This window comes from Myodes glareolus, chromosome 7 (genome assembly GCF_982192425.1).
Source record: "Myodes glareolus chromosome 7, mMyoGla1.1, whole genome shotgun sequence".
Lineage (NCBI taxonomy): Eukaryota > Metazoa > Chordata > Mammalia > Rodentia > Cricetidae > Myodes > Myodes glareolus.
The window spans coordinates 99,210,621-99,230,619 of NC_142032.1; the positions used below are offsets into that span (position 1 = coordinate 99,210,621).

At 52.2% G+C, this 19,999-nt stretch overlaps 2 protein-coding genes across 2 annotated transcripts in view; both read left to right on the top strand.

Annotated features, from left to right (window-relative positions):
* The window catches only part of Dchs1 (dachsous cadherin-related 1), a 32,373-nt gene extending 20,680 nt beyond the window's left edge, over nt 1-11,693 (top strand). Inside the window, exons 6-21 of the mRNA XM_085692848.2 lie at nt 140-1,165; nt 1,363-1,556; nt 1,743-1,839; nt 1,938-2,095; nt 2,269-3,130; nt 3,221-3,460; nt 3,583-3,708; nt 4,110-4,319; nt 5,442-6,320; nt 6,438-6,551; nt 6,705-6,916; nt 7,004-7,158; nt 7,304-7,434; nt 7,529-7,812; nt 8,130-8,268; nt 8,607-11,693. Of these exons, the coding sequence (XP_085548974.1) occupies nt 140-1,165; nt 1,363-1,556; nt 1,743-1,839; nt 1,938-2,095; nt 2,269-3,130; nt 3,221-3,460; nt 3,583-3,708; nt 4,110-4,319; nt 5,442-6,320; nt 6,438-6,551; nt 6,705-6,916; nt 7,004-7,158; nt 7,304-7,434; nt 7,529-7,812; nt 8,130-8,268; nt 8,607-11,218 (7,439 nt within the window). The 3' untranslated portion in view covers nt 11,219-11,693. The remainder of the gene's footprint in view (nt 1-139; nt 1,166-1,362; nt 1,557-1,742; nt 1,840-1,937; nt 2,096-2,268; nt 3,131-3,220; nt 3,461-3,582; nt 3,709-4,109; nt 4,320-5,441; nt 6,321-6,437; nt 6,552-6,704; nt 6,917-7,003; nt 7,159-7,303; nt 7,435-7,528; nt 7,813-8,129; nt 8,269-8,606) is intronic.
* A 701-nt stretch (nt 11,694-12,394) lies between these two features.
* Tpp1 (tripeptidyl peptidase 1) lies at nt 12,395-18,061 on the top strand. Its single transcript, XM_048427711.3, has 13 exons — nt 12,395-12,480; nt 12,594-12,665; nt 12,927-13,066; nt 14,335-14,485; nt 14,673-14,800; nt 14,930-15,108; nt 15,221-15,419; nt 15,574-15,762; nt 15,998-16,067; nt 16,453-16,573; nt 16,692-16,850; nt 17,003-17,128; nt 17,302-18,061. The coding sequence occupies exons 1-13, from the start codon at nt 12,398-12,400 to the stop codon at nt 17,440-17,442; spliced, it is 1,758 nt and encodes a 585-aa protein (XP_048283668.1). The 5' UTR covers nt 12,395-12,397; the 3' UTR covers nt 17,443-18,061.
* The last annotated feature ends 1,938 nt before the right edge of the window (nt 18,062-19,999 follow it).

The window sequence follows — 19,999 nt, forward strand, 5'->3', positions numbered from 1 at the left end:
ATACCATCTTAATGCCAATTTCCTTGCCAACACCTGCCCCTTTCCTAATGCTCTATAAAGCACAAAGGTGGGAACTGTTCTTCTTGGGATCAATAGGTGACCCCTACCTCTTTCCTGATGTTTCCCTCTTTCTCTCTAGGTCGCTTAGGGCCTGTGACCCTCACCCTATCAGGTGGGGACCCCCAAGGGCTCTTCTCCTTAGATTCCCCCTCGGGGCTATTAAAAACACTTCGCCCTCTGGACCGGGAGCTTCTGGGACCTGTCCTAGAGCTAGAAATTCGAGCAGGCAGTGGAATCCCCCCAGCTTTTGCTGTGGCTCGGGTCCGTGTGCTGCTGGATGACGTGAATGACAACTCTCCTGCCTTCCCTGCACCTGAAGACACCGTGTTACTGCCACAAAGCACCGCTCCAGGGACTCCCATCTATACCCTGCGTGCTCTAGACCCCGACTCGGGAGCTAACAGTCGGGTCACCTTTAGTCTACTTGCTGGAGGTGATGGAGTGTTCACTGTGGACCCCATCACTGGCCACGTCCGGCTTATGAGACCTCTGGGGCCTCCAGGGGGACCAGCACATGAGCTGGAGGTGGAGGCCCGGGATGGAGGCTCCCCATCACGCACCAGCCACTTTCGACTTCGTGTGGTGATACAGGACTTGGGAATCCACGGGCTGGCTCCACGATTTGACAGCCCTACCTACCGTGTGGACTTGCCCTCAGGCACTGCCACTGGAACTCAGATCTTGCAAGTACAAGCCCAGGCACCAGATGGGAGTCCTGTCACTTACCATCTTGCAGCAGATGGAGCCAGTAACCCCTTTGGCCTGGAGCCACAGAGTGGGTGGCTATGGGTACGGGCAGCACTGGACCGGGAGTCCCAGGAATTGTACACATTGAAGGTGATGGCTGTATCTGGTTCCAAAGCTGAATTGGGGCAACAAACAGGCACAGCCACTGTGAGGGTCAGCATCCTCAACCAAAATGACCACAGTCCCCGTTTGTCTGAAGAGCCTACGTTCCTGGCTGTAGCAGAGAATCAACCTCCAGGGACCAGTGTAGGCCGAGTCTTTGCCACTGACAGAGATTCAGGACCTAATGGACGCTTGACCTACAGCCTTCAACAGCTGTCAGAAGACAGTAAGGCCTTCCGCATCCACCCCCAGACCGGTAAGCACTGAGACCTCACAGCCTCATCTCCAGACTGGCAAATACCCAGACAAGATCCCCAGCCCAGGTCTTGGCTATAAGCGTCAGGATTCAGCCTGGAGTTTGGCCCTGGTCCTTGCCCTCATTCCCCAGCCACAGCTTGTTCCCAGGCTCTGAATCCTTAAACATCCCATCACACTCTCCATCTTCACTTCCAGGAGAAGTAACTACCCTGCAGACGTTGGACCGAGAGCAGCAGAGCAGCTTCCAGCTCCTGGTACATGTGCAGGATGCAGGGAGCCCACCCCGCAGCGCCACAGGCACGGTGCATGTGGCAGTGCTTGACCTCAATGACAACAGCCCCACCTTCCTGCAGGCTTCGGGGGCTGCTGGTGGGGGCCTCCCTATACAGGTGAGTCAAGTGTCAGGAACACAGGGGAGGGTCTCCCAGTTGAGCTGAGTATAGGTAAGAGAGACTGCCTCCTAGAACAGGTGTAGGACAAAAGGAAAACAGTTCCACCTACGAATGAATGAAAGCCGATTCTGGGCTATTTTAATCGTTGGAAGGAGACAACTGTAGGGGACTGTCTTCCCACAGGTGCCAGACCGTGTGCCTCCAGGGACACTGGTAACTACTCTGCAGGCCAAAGATCCAGATGAGGGGGAGAACGGAACCATCCTGTACACCTTAACTGGTATGAGGGCAAAGAGGTGGGACCCAGGGAGTGATCAGGGCTCTCGACCTGCCTTGCGTTGGGTGCCAAAACCTCAGTCCTACTCTTCTTGTCCCCAGGTCCTGGCTCCGAGCTCTTCTCTCTGCATCCTCACACGGGCGAGCTGCACACCGCAGCATCCCTGATTAGAGCAGAACGGCCCCATTATGTCTTAACTCTGAGTGCTCACGACCAAGGCAGCCCCCCTCGAAGTGCCAGCCTCCAACTGCTGGTGCAGGTAATGCGGCCTTTCCAAAAACCCCCTTCTGCAGATCCAGCTTTTTGAGATCCTTGGACTCTTTGTCAGTCCAGTCTGACTAACCTTCCCTACTACCCAAGAAGCCAGCACAGATCCCTCTTTTACACAGATCCTCCTGATTCAGTTTTCCCTCCCGCTCTGGTGCGCAATAGGTGCTTCCCTCCACCCGCACGGTGGAGTCACCAGATTTCACAGAACCTGACCCGGCGGCAACGGTGCCTGTAGTCCTGACGGTGACAGCAGCTGAAGGACTTCGACCTGGATCCCTGTTGGGTTCGGTGGCTCCACAGGAACCAACCAATGTGGGCGCACTCACCTACACTCTGGTGAGTGGCGCCGACCCCGAGGGCACCTTCGCCCTGGACTCGGTCTCAGGTCGCCTGTACCTGGCGCGTTCCTTGGATTTCGAGGCCGGGCCGGCCTGGCGCGCGCTCACGGTGCGCGCCGAGGGTCCGGGAGGAGCAGGCGCGCGGCTGTTGAGAGTGCAAGTGCGCGTGCAGGACGAAAACGAGCACGCTCCCACTTTCGCGCGAGACCCCCTGGCACTGGCGCTACCCGAGAACCCCGAGCCCGGCGCCACGCTGTACACTTTCCGTGCATCGGACGCGGATGGCCCAGGTCCCAATAGCGACGTGCGATACCGCCTGCTGCGGCAGGAACCCCCGGTGCCCGCCCTGCGCTTGGACGCGCGCACTGGAGCGCTCAGCGCTCCGCGCGGCCTGGATCGCGAGACCACACCCGCGCTGCTGCTGCTCGTGGAAGCCACCGACCGGCCAACCAATGCCAGCCGTCGCCGGGCAGCGCGCGTTTCGGCGCGCGTCTTTGTCACGGATGAAAACGACAACGCCCCGGTCTTCGCTTCCCCGTCACGGGTGCGCCTCCCGGAGGATCAGCCGCCCGGGCCCGCGGCGCTGCACGTGGTAGCTCGGGATCCAGACCTGGGGGAGGCTGCCCGCGTGTCCTATCGCCTTGCAGCTGGAGGGGATGGCCACTTCCGGCTACACGCTACCACTGGTGAGAGTTGGGCCCCGGATGGGAGGCATGGAGGGTGGTGAAGTATAAGGAATGCTAAAATTGGCTACCGACCACCTTACTGTGGCCTAGGAGCGCTGTCCGTAGTGCGGCCTCTGGATCGTGAACAGAGAGCTGAGCACGTACTGACAGTAGTGGCCTTGGACCATGGTTCCCCGCCACGTTCATCCACTCAACTCCTGACTGTCAGTGTTGTTGACATCAACGACGAGGCGCCCGCTTTCCCTCAACAAGAATACAGCGTCCTTCTTCGTGAGAACAGTCCACCTGGCACATCTCTGCTTACTCTGAAGGCAACTGACCCCGACCTTGGTAAGACCTGTGGGAATGAATTGTGGGAGGGACCGAGTTGGGAGTGAATTCATAAAGGGAAGGGGCAGGGAAATAAAAGACACACTTACCATCTGCTCATCCTCCATGCTGCCTCTCCTTAGGGGTCAATGGGCAAGTGACTTATGGGGGTGTCTCTGGCGAGAGCTTCTCTCTGGACCCAAACACTGGAGTTCTCACGACTCTGAGGGCCCTGGATCGGGAGGAGCAGGAGGAGATCAACTTGACAGGTATACTGATTAACTTTGCAGCACATACTGTCACCACCAAGCCTTTTATTCCTCCTTTGGTCATACTGCAGCCACTTAATAGAGGAGAGTATTGACATTAGTAGAGAGGTTAGGTGACTTGCTCAAGTTAACAGATTGGAAGTGGCTGGGCTGAGAGTTGAGTTCAGGCTTCAATACCTAATTGCTGTTCCTGTCACATCACCACTAACTGATGTTAGTTGCATATAAACAGCATGGGACCCAGAAAGGAAAAGGGGAGTTTTCTGACATATGTCATGTATGACCATGTGTGTGCTGTGAGATAGACATTTTCTGCTTTATATGTGGACCTGGTGAACGTGTGTGTGAGTTTCTCCATAGCATATGGTAGGGTAGACCTTGTTGATTTTGTTTCTCCACAGTATATGCCCGGGACAGAGGCTTGCCACCCCTGTTAACTCATGCCATAGTTCGAGTGACTGTGGAAGATGAGAATGACCATACTCCAACCTTTGGGAACACCCACCTCTCTCTGGAAGTGCCTGAAGGCCAGGACCCCCAAACCCTTACCACCCTACGCGCCTCTGATCCAGACAGGGGGCTCAACGGACAGCTACAGTACCGCATCCTGGGTGAGAGGCGTCCAGTGCCACAAGACCAGCACCTACTTGCCTGGTTCTTGCTGCTTCTTGGCCCTTGTCAGTTTGTGCCAATGCTTCGGTGTCTCCTTTCCCTTCTTGTGTCTTCTGTTTCTTTCCTGACGCTCGGTGTATTTAAGTTACCTCTAGAACATCTCCGGTTTTTTGTCTTTCTCTACACCTATTTTCTTTATCTATTTCTTTTCTTGTCGCTCCACACAAAGCCAGTTGTTCTCAAATTGTTTCGGTCTCAGGGGCTCTTAAAACTTTATTCTATGTGATAGGATCTTCAACCATGTTGCCCAGGTTGGTCTTGTATTCATGCTTGTCCAATTTCAGGCTCCAGAGCAGTTGGGATTATACTAGGAAGCCAGTTATACTGTTTAGTTTTCAGAACCCCAAAGGGTTCATAGGTAGCATGTTAAAAACCAGTATTTACTGTGTTTCATATTAAAACACAAAAGAATTAGATATCATAGAGGAATGAACAATTAAGGATATTGTTTGCTATTTCTGGATCGGCATAAGAAAATGTTAGGATTTCAAACATCATTGAACAGTATTGAGGTTGCAGTAATCTTAAATGTAACTAAAGGTCACCAGGACAAATTGAATCTCTGAAAATACATCTTTTTTTTTTAAACCTAGAATATTCTGGAACATACAGTACACAAATATATTTGTGATATAACGAGAATGAAAAGACAAAAAATGTTTTAGGAAAGTGCTTTGATTTTATACATATATTGAAAGGGTCTCTGGGGACTCAAGAGTCCCAGGACCACACTCTTTATAGTGTTCTTTATAGTGTTCTTCTATATTTTTTTTGTGGTTTTTCAAGACAGGGTTTCTCTGTAGCTTTGGAACCTGTCCTGAAACTAGCTCTTGTAGACCAGGCTGGCCTCGAACTCACAGAGATCGGCCTACCTCTGCCTCCCAAGTGCTGGGATTAAAGGCGTGCGCCACTACTGCCGGGCTATAGTGTTCTTCTTTGCCTCGGTGTTTCTTTGCCTTCTCCCAGCTCCCTTCTACTGCTTGTATTCCTGTTGTTACCTAGAAGTTACCCCTACTCATGGGGCTAACATGTGTGCATTTGTGTGTGCATCTTCTCTGCAGATGGCGACCCTTCAGGAGCCTTTGCCCTAGATCTCACTTCTGGGGAGTTTGGCACCATGAGGCCACTAGACCGGGAGGTAGAACCTACATTCCAGCTGCAGATAGAGGCCAGGGATGGAGGCCAGCCAGCCCTCAGTGCCACCTTGCTTGTGACAGTGACAGTGCTGGATGCCAACGACCATGCCCCAGCCTTTCCTGTGCCTGCTTATTCTGTGGAGGTACCTGAGGATGCACCTGCAGGGACCCTCCTGCTGCAGCTACAGGCTCACGACCCAGACGACGGAGATAATGGCCGTGTAATGTACTACCTGGGTGCAGGTACGGCAGGGGCCTTCCTGCTGGAGCCCACCTCTGGAGAGCTGCGTACAGCTACTGCCTTGGACAGAGAACACTGCGCCAGCTATGCCTTTTCTGTGACTGCAGTGGACGGTGCAGCTGCTGGGCCCCTGAGCACCACAGTACCAATCACCATCACAGTGCGTGATGTCAATGATCACGCACCTACTTTCCCCACCAGTCCTCTGCGCCTCCGCCTACCCCGCCCAGGTCCTAGCCCCAGTACACCAACCCTGGCTCTGGCCACACTTCGAGCTGAAGATCGTGATGCCGGTGCCAATGCCTCCATTCTCTACCGGCTGGCAGGCACACCACCCCCCGGCACCACTGTGGACTCTTACACTGGTGAAATCCGTGTGGCTCGCTCCCCTGTAGCTCTGGGACCTCGGGATCGTGTCCTCTTCATCGTGGCTACTGACCTTGGCCGACCAGCTCGCTCTGCCACTGGTGTGGTCATTGTTGGAATACAGGGAGAGTCTGAGCGTGGACCCCGCTTTCCCCGAGCTAGCAATGAGGCTGTGCTCCGTGAAAATGCACCCCCAGGTGGGTCCCCAGTTTTATGTCCCAGATTTGAACCCCTGAAAGGACTGGGGCTAGTCACTGGCATGTAGTGACCACAGTCCAACGAATACCACGTTTCCTCTCTTGTTTTCCCTACAGGAACTCCTGTCATCTCCCTGAAGGCCGTCCATTCAGGGGGCTCGAATGGACCAATCACTTATAGCATTCTCAGTGGAAATGAGAAAGGGATATTCTCTATTCAGCCGAGCACGGGTAAGGAGCGGGAAGTCTGATAGGAGGAAGGCTCCTGGAGGAGTAGGTTCTTTGGGCCCAGAAGAGGTTTTGGTGGGAGGAGGAGTTGCCCTCAGAGAGGGAGGCTCCAGAGCAAGGAAAGGCACTATGGCTGACGCAGCCTGTCTCCCATAGGAGCCATCACAGTCCAGTCAGCAGAGGGGCTTGACTTTGAGACAAGCCCACGGCTACGACTGGTGCTCCAAGCAGAGAGTGGAGGAGCCTTTGCTTTCTCGGTGCTGACCCTGACCCTTCAAGATGCCAATGACAACGCTCCCCGTTTCCTGCGGCCTCACTATGTGGCCTTCCTGCCAGAGTCCCGACCCTTGGAGGGGCCCCTGCTACAGGTGTGGGGTGTGATGGGAAGATAAGGACGGGGCTGGTCAGACTTGTTTGTGGCCCAGCCAGTGTCAGCAATCTCTTACACTTGCTAGGTGGAAGCAGATGACCTAGATCAAGGCTCTGGAGGACAGATCTCCTACAGCCTGGCTGCATCCCAGCCAGCCCGGGGGTTATTCCATGTAGACCCAGCTACAGGCACTATCACTACCACGGCTATCCTGGACCGGGAAATCTGGGCTGAAACACGGTGAGACCTGGCGTCTGTATGGATTGAGTCTGTATGGATTCAAGCCCTGACTTGCATTTCTCTCTTTCTAGGCTACACCCCCTTGCCCTTCCCAGGGTTCATTCCTATCTCTAGGCTTTGCTCCCTGACTATGCTCTGTATCTAGGCTGGTACTGATGGCCACAGACAGAGGAAGCCCAGCCCTGGTGGGCTCAGCTACCTTGACAGTGATGGTCATCGATACCAATGACAACCGCCCCACCATCCCCCAGCCCTGGGAGCTCCGAGTGTCAGAAGGTGAGGGTCAAGTAAAACAAGAGGTGTCAAGGGCTCCCACCGTGAGAAGAACTCTGCAAGAACCCTGCAGCCACCTTTCCCTCATGTCTTGCAGATGCACTGTTGGGCTCAGAGATCGCACAGGTAACTGGGAATGATGTGGACTCTGGACCAGTCCTATGGTATGTGCTGAGCCCATCTGGGCCTCGAGATCCCTTCAGCATTGGCCGCTATGGTGGACGTGTCTCCCTCACGGGCCCCCTGGACTTTGAGCAATGTAACCACTACCACCTTCAGCTGCTGGCACACGATGGACCTCATGAAGGCCGTGCCAACCTCACAGTGCTTGTGGAGGACGTCAATGACAACACACCTACCTTCTCCCAGAGCCTCTACCAGGTACCAACTCTTTCCAGATGTCCCCATACCTGGGCCTGGGCCTGTTCCTATTAGAGCACCATAACAGAGGTAGAAGGGGCTGATTGGACTGGGTGTTGGGGTTGATGTGGGAGTGTGTGGGGAGTGTCCAGCTTTTCAAATCCTGTGGACTGCATCCAAGTTCTTCTTTCTGTGGTGAGAAGGAATTTAGATGTTAGGGAGTGTGGTTCTAATCTGGACACCAATTACAGTTTATGGGGCCAGCCTCCAGCTCACAGGCTAAGGGGGAAAGCGGCATCTGAGAAGCTTGGCCTCGAATGTTTTCTGTTGCCCCTCAGGTGATGATGTTGGAGCACACCCCGCCAGGAAGTGCCATTCTCTCCGTCTCTGCCACTGACAGAGACTCTGGTGCCAACGGTCACATTTCCTATCATCTGGCTTCCCCTGCTGAGGGCTTCAATGTTGACCCCAACAATGGTATGTCTTCTCCAGAATCCGATCCCTTTATCATTGACCCTATTGGGTTATTGGGCACTCAGTCCTAAAATTTGCTACCTCGTCATATCTTGAGTCTTGGATCTCTGACCCAGGGTGGACATCCCCTAACCCCCTATCTTTAATAAAGGTCCCTCCTGACTGTATGTCCGGAAGCTGTCTCCTGAGCTTTGAATTCCTGAAGACACTGCACACTGTCCCAGCACATGGCTCTTCCTAGGAGGCTGACTCCCAAAGCCATGTCTAGACTGTGGAGATGCCCTTGTTGACACAGTGACGTCACTGAATGCCTGTTTCTTTCCCTACCCTTCTCGTCCCAGGAACTCTGTTCACGACAGTAGGAGCAGCGGCCTTGGGCCAGGAGGGGCCAGGAATGGTGGATGTGGTGCTGGAAGCACGGGACCATGGGGCTCCAGGCCGGGCAGCACGGGCCACAGTGCACGTGCAGCTGCAGGACCAGAACGATCATGACCCCAGCTTCACGCTGCCACACTACCGTGTTGCCGTGTCTGAAGATTTGCCTCCTGGTTCTACCCTGCTCACCCTGGAGGCCACAGATGCCGACGGGAGCCGCACCCACGCCACTGTGGACTACAGCATCATCAGCGGGAATCGGGGCCGAGTCTTCCAGCTGGAACCCCGACTGGCTGAGGCGGGGGAGGGCGTTGGACCAGGTCCCCAGGCATTGGGCTGCCTTGTGTTGCTTGAGCCTCTAGACTTTGAAAGCCTGACCCAGTACAATCTGACTGTGGCTGCAGCTGATCGCGGACAGCCGTCCCGCAGTTCAACTGTGCCAGTGACTGTCACTGTACTGGATGTCAATGACAACCCACCTGTCTTTACCCGCGCATCCTACCGTGTGACAGTACCCGAGGACATGCCTGTGGGAGCTGAGTTATTGCATGTGGAGGCCTCTGATGCTGACCCTGGACCTCACGGCCTTGTGCGTTTCACCCTCAGCTCAGGTGACCCTCTGGGGCTCTTTGAGCTGGATGAGAACTCAGGTGCTCTGCGACTGACCCGCCCTCTGGACTGTGAAACCCAGGCTCGACACCAGCTCGTGGTGCAGGCAGCTGATCCTGCTGGGACACACTTTGCTTTGGTACCCGTAACAGTTGAGGTCCAGGATGTGAATGACCATGGTCCAGCCTTCCCATTGAACTCGCTCAGCACTAGCCTTGCTGAGAACCAGCCTCCGGGCACTCTTGTGACCACACTACATGCAATTGATGGGGATGCTGGGACATTCGGTAGACTTCAGTACAGCCTATTACAGGCAGTGCCAGGGCCTGAGGGTCGTGAGGCATTTTCACTGAACAGCTCAACAGGCGAATTGCGGGCACGGGTGCCTTTTGACTATGAGCACACAGGAAGCTTCCGTCTGCTAGTGGGTGCTGTTGATGCTGGGAATCTCTCAGCATCTGTCACCGTGTCAGTGCTGGTTACTGGAGAAGATGAATATGACCCTGTGTTCCTGGCTCCATCTTTCCACTTTCAAGTGCCAGAAGGTGCCCAGCGTGGCCATAGCCTGGGCCATGTGCAGGCCACAGATGAGGATGGGGGTGCCGATGGCCTGGTGCTCTATTCGCTGGCTACCTCTTCCCCTTATTTTGGTATCAACCAGACGACAGGTGCTTTGTACCTGCGAGTGGACAGTCGGGCACCAGGAAGTGGAACAACCACCTCTGGGGGTGGGGGCCGGACCCGACGCGAAGCACCTCGGGAGTTAAGGCTGGAGGTAGTAGCAAGAGGGCCTCTGCCTGGATCCCGGAGTGCCACAGTGCCGGTGACTGTGGATATTACCCACACTGCTCTGGGCCTGGCTCCTGACCTCAACTTGCTATTGGTAGGTGCTGTGGCAGCCTCTCTGGGAGTTGTGGTGGTGCTTGCACTGGCAGCTCTGGTTCTGGGACTTGTTCGAGCACGGAACCGCAAGGCTGAGGCAGCTCCTGGCCCAATGTCACAAGCAGCACCCATAGCCAGTAGCTCTTTACAGAAGCTGGGCCGGGAACCCCCGAGTCCACCACCCTCTGAACACCTGTATCATCAGACTCTCCCTAGCTATGGTGGGCCAGGAGCTGGAGGACCCTACCCTCGTGGTGGATCCCTGGACCCTTCACATTCAAGTGGCCGAGGCTCAGCAGAGGCTGCGGAGGATGACGAGATCCGCATGATCAATGAGTTTCCCCGTGTGGCCAGCGTTGCCTCCTCCCTGGCTGCCCGAGGCCCTGACTCCGGCATCCAGCAGGATGCAGATGGACTAAGTGACACGTCCTGTGAGCCTCCTGCCCCTGACACCTGGTACAAGGGCCGAAAGGCAGGGCTGCTGCTGCCAGGTGCGGGAGCCACTCTGTACCGAGAGGAGGGGCCTCCAGCCACGGCCACGGCCTTCCTGGGGGGCTGTGGCCTGAGCCCTGCACCCACTGGGGACTATGGCTTCCCGGCAGATGGAAAGCCATGTGTAGCTGGTGCACTGACAGCCATCGTGGCTGGTGAGGAAGAGCTCCGTGGCAGCTATAACTGGGACTACCTGTTGAGCTGGTGCCCTCAGTTCCAGCCTCTGGCCAGTGTCTTCACAGAGATAGCTCGGCTCAAGGATGAAGCTCGGCCATGTCCTCCTGCTCCCCGTATTGACCCGCCACCCCTCATCACTGCTGTGGCCCACCCAGGAGCCAAGTCTGTTCCCCCGAAACCTGCAAACACAGCTGCAGCCCGGGCCATCTTCCCACCAGCCTCTCACCGCTCCCCCATCAGCCATGAAGGCTCCCTGTCCTCAGCCGCCATGTCTCCCAGCTTCTCACCCTCACTGTCTCCTTTGGCTGCTCGCTCCCCTGTTGTCTCGCCATTCGGGGTAGCCCAGGGCCCCTCGGCGTCAGCACTCAGCACAGAGTCTGGCCTGGAGCCCCCTGATGACACAGAGCTGCGCATCTAGCTGTGGCCCTAACTGGGCCCCGACCTGGGATACGTACAGTGTCCCCAAAGCAGGCCCCATTCTCAGCCTGCCCTGGGCAGCCTCGGACCATGACTGGCCATGGGGAGGCCACCACCAGTCCCCAGCTCTACACCCCAAACTCTTACCGTTGGGACAGGTCCCACATTTCACCCCAGTCTCCTCAGCATTAGGACCACAGAGGGTCTGCTGGTCATTGACCTGTGACCAGATCCAGCGTGGGGGAGAGAGAAGAACGAGGCAACAGCCTTGGGTTCTCTTCAGCCAAGACTTCTTGTCCTGCACCAGCACCCTGCAGTGGAGCTGAGACTTTATTTATTGGGGGGAAGGGGGATGGGGAAGGTCCGTCCAACCTGTTAGGGCCCGGCTTCTTTGGGTTCCTGTGACACCCCTGCCCCTGCCCAGAACAAGTGCCAATTCTCACTCTGGAGCCTTAATAAACTGCAGTTTGTATCTAGCCTCCGGCTCTGTTCTGTCAGGGTAACCAGAAATCGCCTGGAACAGTACTATGGACACCTGGCAAACATAGAGGGGTGGAAGACACCAGGACGTCTGGAGTAGGGCAGGCACTGCGAGCTCAGGAGCCTAGTCTTGGTCTCTCCAAAGTTTTCACTCTAACATGGGCAGGAACTCAGATGTAGTGATCTCCTGGAGAGACTGAATAGAGAGAAGTCTAGGGTTCTAAGCCTGGGGCTCTAGAAAAAAATGGAGGTGTTTACAAGAGCAGGTAAGTGAAGAGATCCTCAGCCCTGCCCATGTCCACACACATTGGAACCATGAAATGTCCACATTAATAAGAGCTCACATTCGCTGAGTCTGCCAGGTCCGTCTCAGCCACGGTTCACTTGCTTTATCTCAGTGTACGTTTTCACTCCCAAGTATAAGGTAGATAGCTTTTATGCAACAGTCACTGAATTTTAAATGAAAAAACCTGTGCTCTAGGAGTTTAGTTTGCTAAGATTGTACAGCCAGGAGTAGCCCACACCTCTGGACCTTCACAGTCCAGTCCTTTGTGATTCCTGGAGTGACAGACTTGAGCATCAGGTGAGGAGCCCTGGGCTTAGGTGCTTTAAAGGAGGTATTCTGGTAGCAGCCGCAGCGTTCAAAACCGCTCTTGTGGGAGGGAGGAGTCAGCAACGTCACTAGTTACTAGGCAGGAAAATGGAGGAGGTGACAGACAGTGCTCATGTGACTTGTCACATGACTCCAGAGCAGCCGAAAGCCAAAATGGGACGCCAAGCCTGGTGAGAAATTGAGGTGGGGAGGGCAGCTAAAGGGGATTCCATTCGAGGGGTTACATGTAGAGGAAATACAGTGGTGGTCAGCTCCTGATGGAACCCACCTGCCCTCCCTGCAGCCTCCTAGGTCTCCTTGCTCTCATCATCACTGGCAAATGCACTTACAGCCCTGAACCGGACCAGCGCTGGATGTGAGTGGATTTAGAGCTGCCTGTACTTTACCCTTCTCTGCAGCCACGGGCTTGGTCCAGTTCTCCTCGCCCTCACAGCTGCTCCTAGTACCCACTCTCTAGCCTTACCCACTAACCCTTAGGCTAAATCTCCTGTTTTAACCTCCTCTGAAGCTTTTCTGCGTCTGGGATCCCACCCAAAGTCTCAGTTCTTAATCCCAAACCCTCCATGATCTGGACTTCCATCTATGGCCTAACCAAGTCGTATCCCTGACCCTGCAGGCTGCCCCCAGGCTGGGTGTCCCTGGGCCGTGTGGACCCTGAAGAAGAACTGAGTCTCACTTTTGCCCTGAAACAGCAGAACCTGGAAAGACTCTCAAAGCTGGTGCAGGCTGTGTCGGACCCCAGCTCTCCTCAATACGGTGCCTATCAAAAGTGGGGGCAGGAAATGGGAGGCAGGAACAGGCAGGCACTGGCTGGTGCAGATCATGTAGGGTCATGTTTCTCGTAGGACAGACAAATGGCAGTGACTGCCACATTCATGCACACACACACACACACACACACACACACACACACACACCAACTCTCACACTGAATTTCTCAGTCTTAAAGCTAAGAACAAATCTAGGCATGAGGTAGTAATCCTAGATACTCAGGCTAAAACAGGAAGATTTTGAATCTAAGGCTTGCCTGGGCAGTGTAGCAAGACTGTCAAGATTTTTTTAAAGTGTTTTTTAGGGGGGGAGGACTTAAGAAGCTCGTTGGTGGGGTACTCACTTAGAATGTAAAACCCTAGGTTCAACCTCCAGTAAGATGAGGGTAGGTAGGGGTGGGGTAGATGTGTTTTAGAGCACATGTTTTATAATCAGTTCTAGATTTAAAATTTTGACTTCTACTTACCAGCTACCAAATGGAGAAATAGCACTTAGTATGTATACTAGATTATCAAATCACGGTCCTTCCCCCACGTCATATCTATCCCTCTGTCCTCTGTTCTAATACTGAAGTTGCTACTTCAGCTTCTAAGTTGCCTTTGGATTAATCCACCCTGGCCATCCCTCTTGCCACCAGCTCGGTTGTTTATTCTCTCTCCTGAACTACTACTGCCCAGCACCCTAACTGGTTTGCAGTTTCCTCTTCTCCACCCCATCCCCCAGAGCACTCCCCACACTATTCCAGAACATTCTCTCTGAATTGGATCCTTCCCCTGCTTAAAGTCCTGCATGGTGAGGCAAGGGTGTGTGTGTGTGTGTGTGTGTGTGTGTAGAATGGAGGTGGGGGAGGGGGCATCCTCAGATCACCCAAGAAGTTCCTTGCATGAAGGAAAGAATGACTCATCATTATGTTGTTTAAAATCAACAAGTATAAAGATCTGAGCTAAATTAAATGGCTCTGTATAATTGGCTCCAAAAGTTTGGAAAAATTTTCTGAAGATAAGCTTAAACTGGGACATTTAAAGTTTATTAACTTACTCCTTGCGTTTTTGTGACTGTGGCAGTGCATGCTGTGTGTATTTTCTGGCCATGACATTCCAAGTCTCTTCAGCCTTTTCTCCCCTTAGATTCCCAGTATGCCTAGCACCTACACCATCTTCCTTGAGAAGTCTTGATGTCTACTGATTGAGGTCCAAACGGGCAACCTAGGAGAGTCACTAATCAAGACAAGATCCTCTTCTGAATCCCTACAGGAAAGTACCTAACCCTAGAGGATGTAGCTGAGCTGGTCCAGCCATCCCCACTGACCCTACGCACCGTCAGAAAGTGGCTCTTGGCAGCTGGAGCCCGGAACTGCCATTCGGTGACCACACAGGACTTTCTGACTTGCTGGCTGAGTGTCTGGTGAGAAGTAATGATTGCCCCATGGAATCAATTGTCCCAACAAGGAGACAAAATACTCCCCAAGAAGGAAGTTAAGAGCTTGCTGCGAGTCTGTGGGTAATAGCTAATGCATGAGTAGATGATGACTGGCTGGTAAGGGGGCCCAAGCCACTTCTTCCCTCCATGCTTCCTGTTTTCTGACTTGCAGGCAGGCTGAACTGCTGCTCCCTGGGGCTGAGTTTCATCGCTATGTGGGGGGACCTGCGGAGACTCATGTTGTAAGGTCCCCACATCCCTACCAGCTCCCCCAGGCCTTGGCTCCTCATGTGGACTTTGGTAAACCCAATGGGGTTGGTGAAGGTTGGGGAAGGCAGATCTAGAAGTGTAGATGCCACAAAAGGCATAGGGTGTTGCCAGAAGTTGTAGTGTCTGTAAGCCCTCCGTAAGCCTGACTCCTTTCCACAGTGGGAGGACTGCACCGTTTTCCCCCTACATCATCGCTGAGACAACGCCCAAAGCCACAGGGGGTAGGAACTGTTGGTCTGCACTTGGGAGTGACTCCATCTGTGCTCCGTCAGCGATACAACCTAACAGCACAAGATGTGGGCTCTGGCACCACCAACAACAGCCAGGCCTGTGCCCAGGTGAGCATGCGAAGCCCTGGCATCCTCACAACCTCCTCAAGATACCTTTAGTGCCTTACTACCCTGGACCTCACTCTCTGATTCATGATCTCTGATTTGACTGTTTCCACAGTTTCTGGAACAGTATTTCCATGACTCAGATCTGGCTGAGTTCATGCGCCTGTTCGGTAGCGATTTTGCACACCAGGCATCAGTAGCCAAAGTGGTTGGAAAACAGGGGCGAGGCCGAGCTGGGATCGAGGCCAGTCTAGATGTGGAATACCTGATGAGTGCTGGTGCCAACATCTCCACTTGGGTCTACAGTAGCCCTGGTATTGCTAAAACAATTAGTTGGGGTAGGGGGAGTGGTTTGGAGTAGGCTGTTGATCTCTGTTTCATTTTATCATGGGGGAATGCCATGGACTGAAGGGAGAGTCTAACACCTCTTCAGTGACCACTCATATCCCTTCCATTAAAACAATCCAGGTCGGCATGAAGCACAGGAGCCCTTCTTGCAGTGGCTCCTGCTTCTCAGCAATCAGTCAACCTTGCCACATGTACATACTGTGAGTTATGGAGATGATGAAGACTCCCTCAGCAGCATCTACATCCAAAGAGTCAACACTGAGTTCATGAAGGCCGCTGCTCGGGGTCTCACTCTACTTTTTGCCTCAGGTAACCTTCTACCCTAAACTCAGACTTCCCATCTATCCAACCTGGACGTGTTGCCCCAACTGACACTTCAGCCTGGTTTCTGCCTCCTAATAGGAACTCAGAGCCTTAACAGGGACTGCCATGACCTGTAAACTCTGACCTGCAGTAAGAGGTGGCACCTGCATTTCTTCTCTGGCATATGAGCCTATATCCTAAGCTCTCACCAACTAATCTGAATATTTACTGTCTCTCCCAGGTGACACTGGAGCTGGATGTTGGTCTGTCTCCGGAAGACACAAGTTCCGTCCTAGCTTCCCTGCTTCTAGGTAAGCACCCTGCAAATCTTGCACTTGTTACTTTGACCCCCACCAGGAGCTGCTATGACACAACCTTCAGCTTTACCTGTTTTGATTGTTGTTCTCCCCTCTTTTCTTCCTATATGTCCCAGGCTACTAGACTCCTGAGCAGAAAATGGCCACCAATATTTTTCTTTCTTAGTCTCTAGGCATTTTAGTTACAGGATTTTGTTTCTCATGTAAAAAACTATGTAAGTCAACTCAAGTCGTATCTTGAGAGCGTTCAAGCTCTCAGTAAACTCTGTATGCAGGTTTCCACAGTTTCACTCCCTTTTCCAGTAAGACGCAGAGCACACCCACCCACCTCCACACATCTTGGGAGTCATCCACTGTCTGAATACTGTCTTCTCCTTAGCCCCTATGTCACTACAGTAGGCGGCACCTCGTTCAGGAATCCATTCCTCATCACAAATGAAATAGTTGACTATATCAGTGGTGGAGGCTTCAGCAATGTTTTCCCACAGCCTTCATACCAGGTTTGTGCATGTTCATGTGGATATATGGAGGATGGGCGGGGGGGAGTAATCCTCAGTCCAGCAGCCTGCTCAATAAGCTACTGGCCAATCAATACTCACACTCAGAAATGTCCTTCAGGAGGAAGCAGTGGCCCGGTTCTTGAAGTCCAGTTCTCATCTACCACCGTCTAGTTACTTCAATGCTAGTGGCCGTGCCTACCCAGATGTTGCTGCACTTTCTGACGGCTACTGGGTAGTCAGCAACAAGGTCCCCATTCCATGGGTATCTGGAACCTCGGTGAGAATCAGCTTAGCTCTAAACCCTCTACCTACAAAATCTGGCACCTAGAACCCCTGACTCCTTAGAGACTTCTGATCTTTGCAAGTATCATTCCTCAAAAGTCTTGTAACTCTGAAACCCTGACCTATTCTTGCATCTCCATCTTGCAGGCCTCTACTCCAGTGTTTGGGGGAATTTTATCCTTGATAAATGAGCACAGAATCCTCAATGGCCGCCCCCCTCTTGGCTTCCTCAATCCCCGGCTCTATCAGCAGCATGGAGCAGGACTCTTTGATGTAAGTGTTGGAGCAAAGGGATGGATGTTCTCATAGGATATGGAAAGGGCTAACATGAACTTGGGGCACTTCTGCTATATGGGGTTTTCTCTGTGATATGAATATAAATGAGATACAGTCTAGGAGGATGGGTACCAGCAGACCCAGATCTGATGCCCACCACCTCCTCCCAGGTAACCCATGGCTGCCATGAGTCCTGTCTGAATGAAGAAGTGGAAGGTCAAGGTTTCTGCTCTGGTCCTGGGTGGGATCCAGTGACAGGTTGGGGAACACCCAATTTCCCAGCCCTACTGAAGACTCTACTCAACCCTTGACCCTCTCCTGCTGGGAAAGCACAATTGTCCCCTGTGCTACAGGAGAAGGCTTAGCCACTTATTCTTGCTCAATGGAAGCCCTGCTAAACTCTTAATGCTTGCCTCCTGCAAACATCTTTTCCCTAACCCTCAAATGCTGTAGCAGGGTTGACTCCCAACCCTGCTGTGCTCCATCAAACTCAGGTCTCCTAACGCAACAAGATGCTAACCAGCATATTTCATCTCACCCTTTCACCATCTCTTCCTCTTTCCAACTTGAGATGTGAAAGGAGGATGGGGTTGTTACCTCCCATTCCTGATATCATCAGGTCCGTCCACCTCTGCACTGACTGGATGCTCTATTTCTCTTCACATTTCCTTCTCCGTTTACTCTGATGAGACCTTGCATTGTTTTGTCTTTCTTCCCCTTGCACTGAGCTGAAATGGTCTCCCTGACATTTTACCCAGTATACACATCTCAGTCTTTGTTTTGTGTTTTTGCTTTTAAGAACAGGTTGCCAACAATCTCATAAGCTAAAGAAAGTTAAAAATTTGTAAATTCAAAGTGTTTTAAATAGGTTCTCATTGGCAAAATTTCTCAACAAAATAAATAGGTCATTACAAATGACTGTCATGTTTATATTTTGCTTCAACATTTTTTGTCATTTTTAAAAATTTACATTTTATTTCCCACTTCTTGGCTACAGTAAAGCAACATTTGGTTTTATTTCAGCTGTTAGATATTCACAAACATCTAGCTTCTGTGAACCCGGGTTTTTGCTCTTTCCATGAGTTTCCTTTTTCCTTAGCTTCTAGCACATACCCACTCTAACCATACCAGTTTTCCTCCTTTTCGGCTAACTCGGGGGATTCAGGTGTTCTTCATTGCTCCAGCCTTAGTTTCTTGCTCCTATGTCATTCATCACCCCTCAAACAAATCCCTGACATCTATATCATAGTGATTGATACCTCAAATGTAAGATACCTCAATACTTCATCTTCCTACTAGCCAAACCTCAACTATTTCATCTCTTGGTATATGATACAATGAAGCACGATTAATAAAAACTCAGGGAGCGAAATTGGAGTTCAGTCTTAAGATCCGAAAAGCAAAGCACCCAGTCCTTTGCTTCTACCTTGACCTCAGTCCTAAATAACGACCCTGCCTCCAGGAATCTCAGAATGAGCCTGTGTGTGAGAGCTTCTCCTTCATCTTATAATCTTCTCTAGTTCTTGAATTAAAGATGTGCACCACTGGGATTAAAGTCATGCACCACCCGATTTCTAAGGCAACCAGTGTGGCTACTGGGATTAAAGGTGTATGTTATTACTGGCCAGTGTGGCTGTTTTACTTTCCTGATCCCCAAGTGAGCTTTATTTATTAAAATGCAAGTGAAATGCCACTACAATATAATGCCTCTTTCAAAAACCTATAGCCCTTAACTCATTTTTTTCACCTCCTTATTAACTTTAACCAACAAGTTCTACTGACTTTCCCTTTCAAATACATCTTTATCAGCTGGTATGGTGGTGCTCACCTTTAATCCCAACACTAAGGAGGCAGAGGAAGGCAAGTCTCTGTGAATTTGAGGCCATTCTGGTCTACATAGAGACATGGGGCAAGCCAGGGCTACATAGTGAGACCCTGCCTCAAAAATGTACACACACACACACACACACACACACACACACACACACAACCTCTTCATCTCCACTGCAGCTGCATTAGCTTTGAGCTCATGTTGTTTTCCTCTAAACTTCAGGAAGCACTTGGGGTGGGGAGTCACTTTCAAAGCCCTTGACTTCCCACCCATGGGTAAGTCATCTTCCAGATCAAGGAGTATATTTACTTGTACAAACTGTTTGAAGATTACTGGGTAAAAGTCACGGGCATCAAAACCGGCCTTCAAAATCAGAGAATAAACATTGATAATATCTGACACTTGGAATTAGGCAACTGATATTAGCTCCCTTTCTTCCCTGCACTGTACCTACATGTAGCCGGGAAGCCATATAGTACTGAATCGTCAGTACTGAATCCTTTTCCTTTTTTTCCCAGACCATTGTTGCTAGGAAGCCAGAATCTTATCCTACTTAACTCTGTATTCCTAGACCCCAGCCCAGTAGCTGGCAATTAGGAATTAAATAAATGACTGTTGAATTGCAAATACGCTTCACTCGCTGTGACTTTGGCATGCTGTTTCTTCAGGATGAAACACCCGTCTCTCTCCATTTACAGCAGCGCATTCCTAGGACCGTTGTGGGTGGGAGGGACGCTCACCAAATCCACTTCAACCCTTAAACGGCTAAGGAAACTACAAAGAATAAAGGCTGTCAGGAGATTGACAATGGAGAAGTGTCTGACCGATGAGCCCCCAAGTAAAGTCTGCACCCAGGCGAAGTGTGCAGAGTCCTGGATGCTCGGCGGCCCCACTCGGGCGTGAGTTGAACCGCGCGGGGTGACGGCCATTATCGCTCACAGCTGACCTCCGCCTCGCAGTCTACACCTAATTCGTCGACAGTCAACTTGAGGTCGCCTGGTGAGGCGGCCTCAGAACTGTGCGGGCTGCAGGCCCGC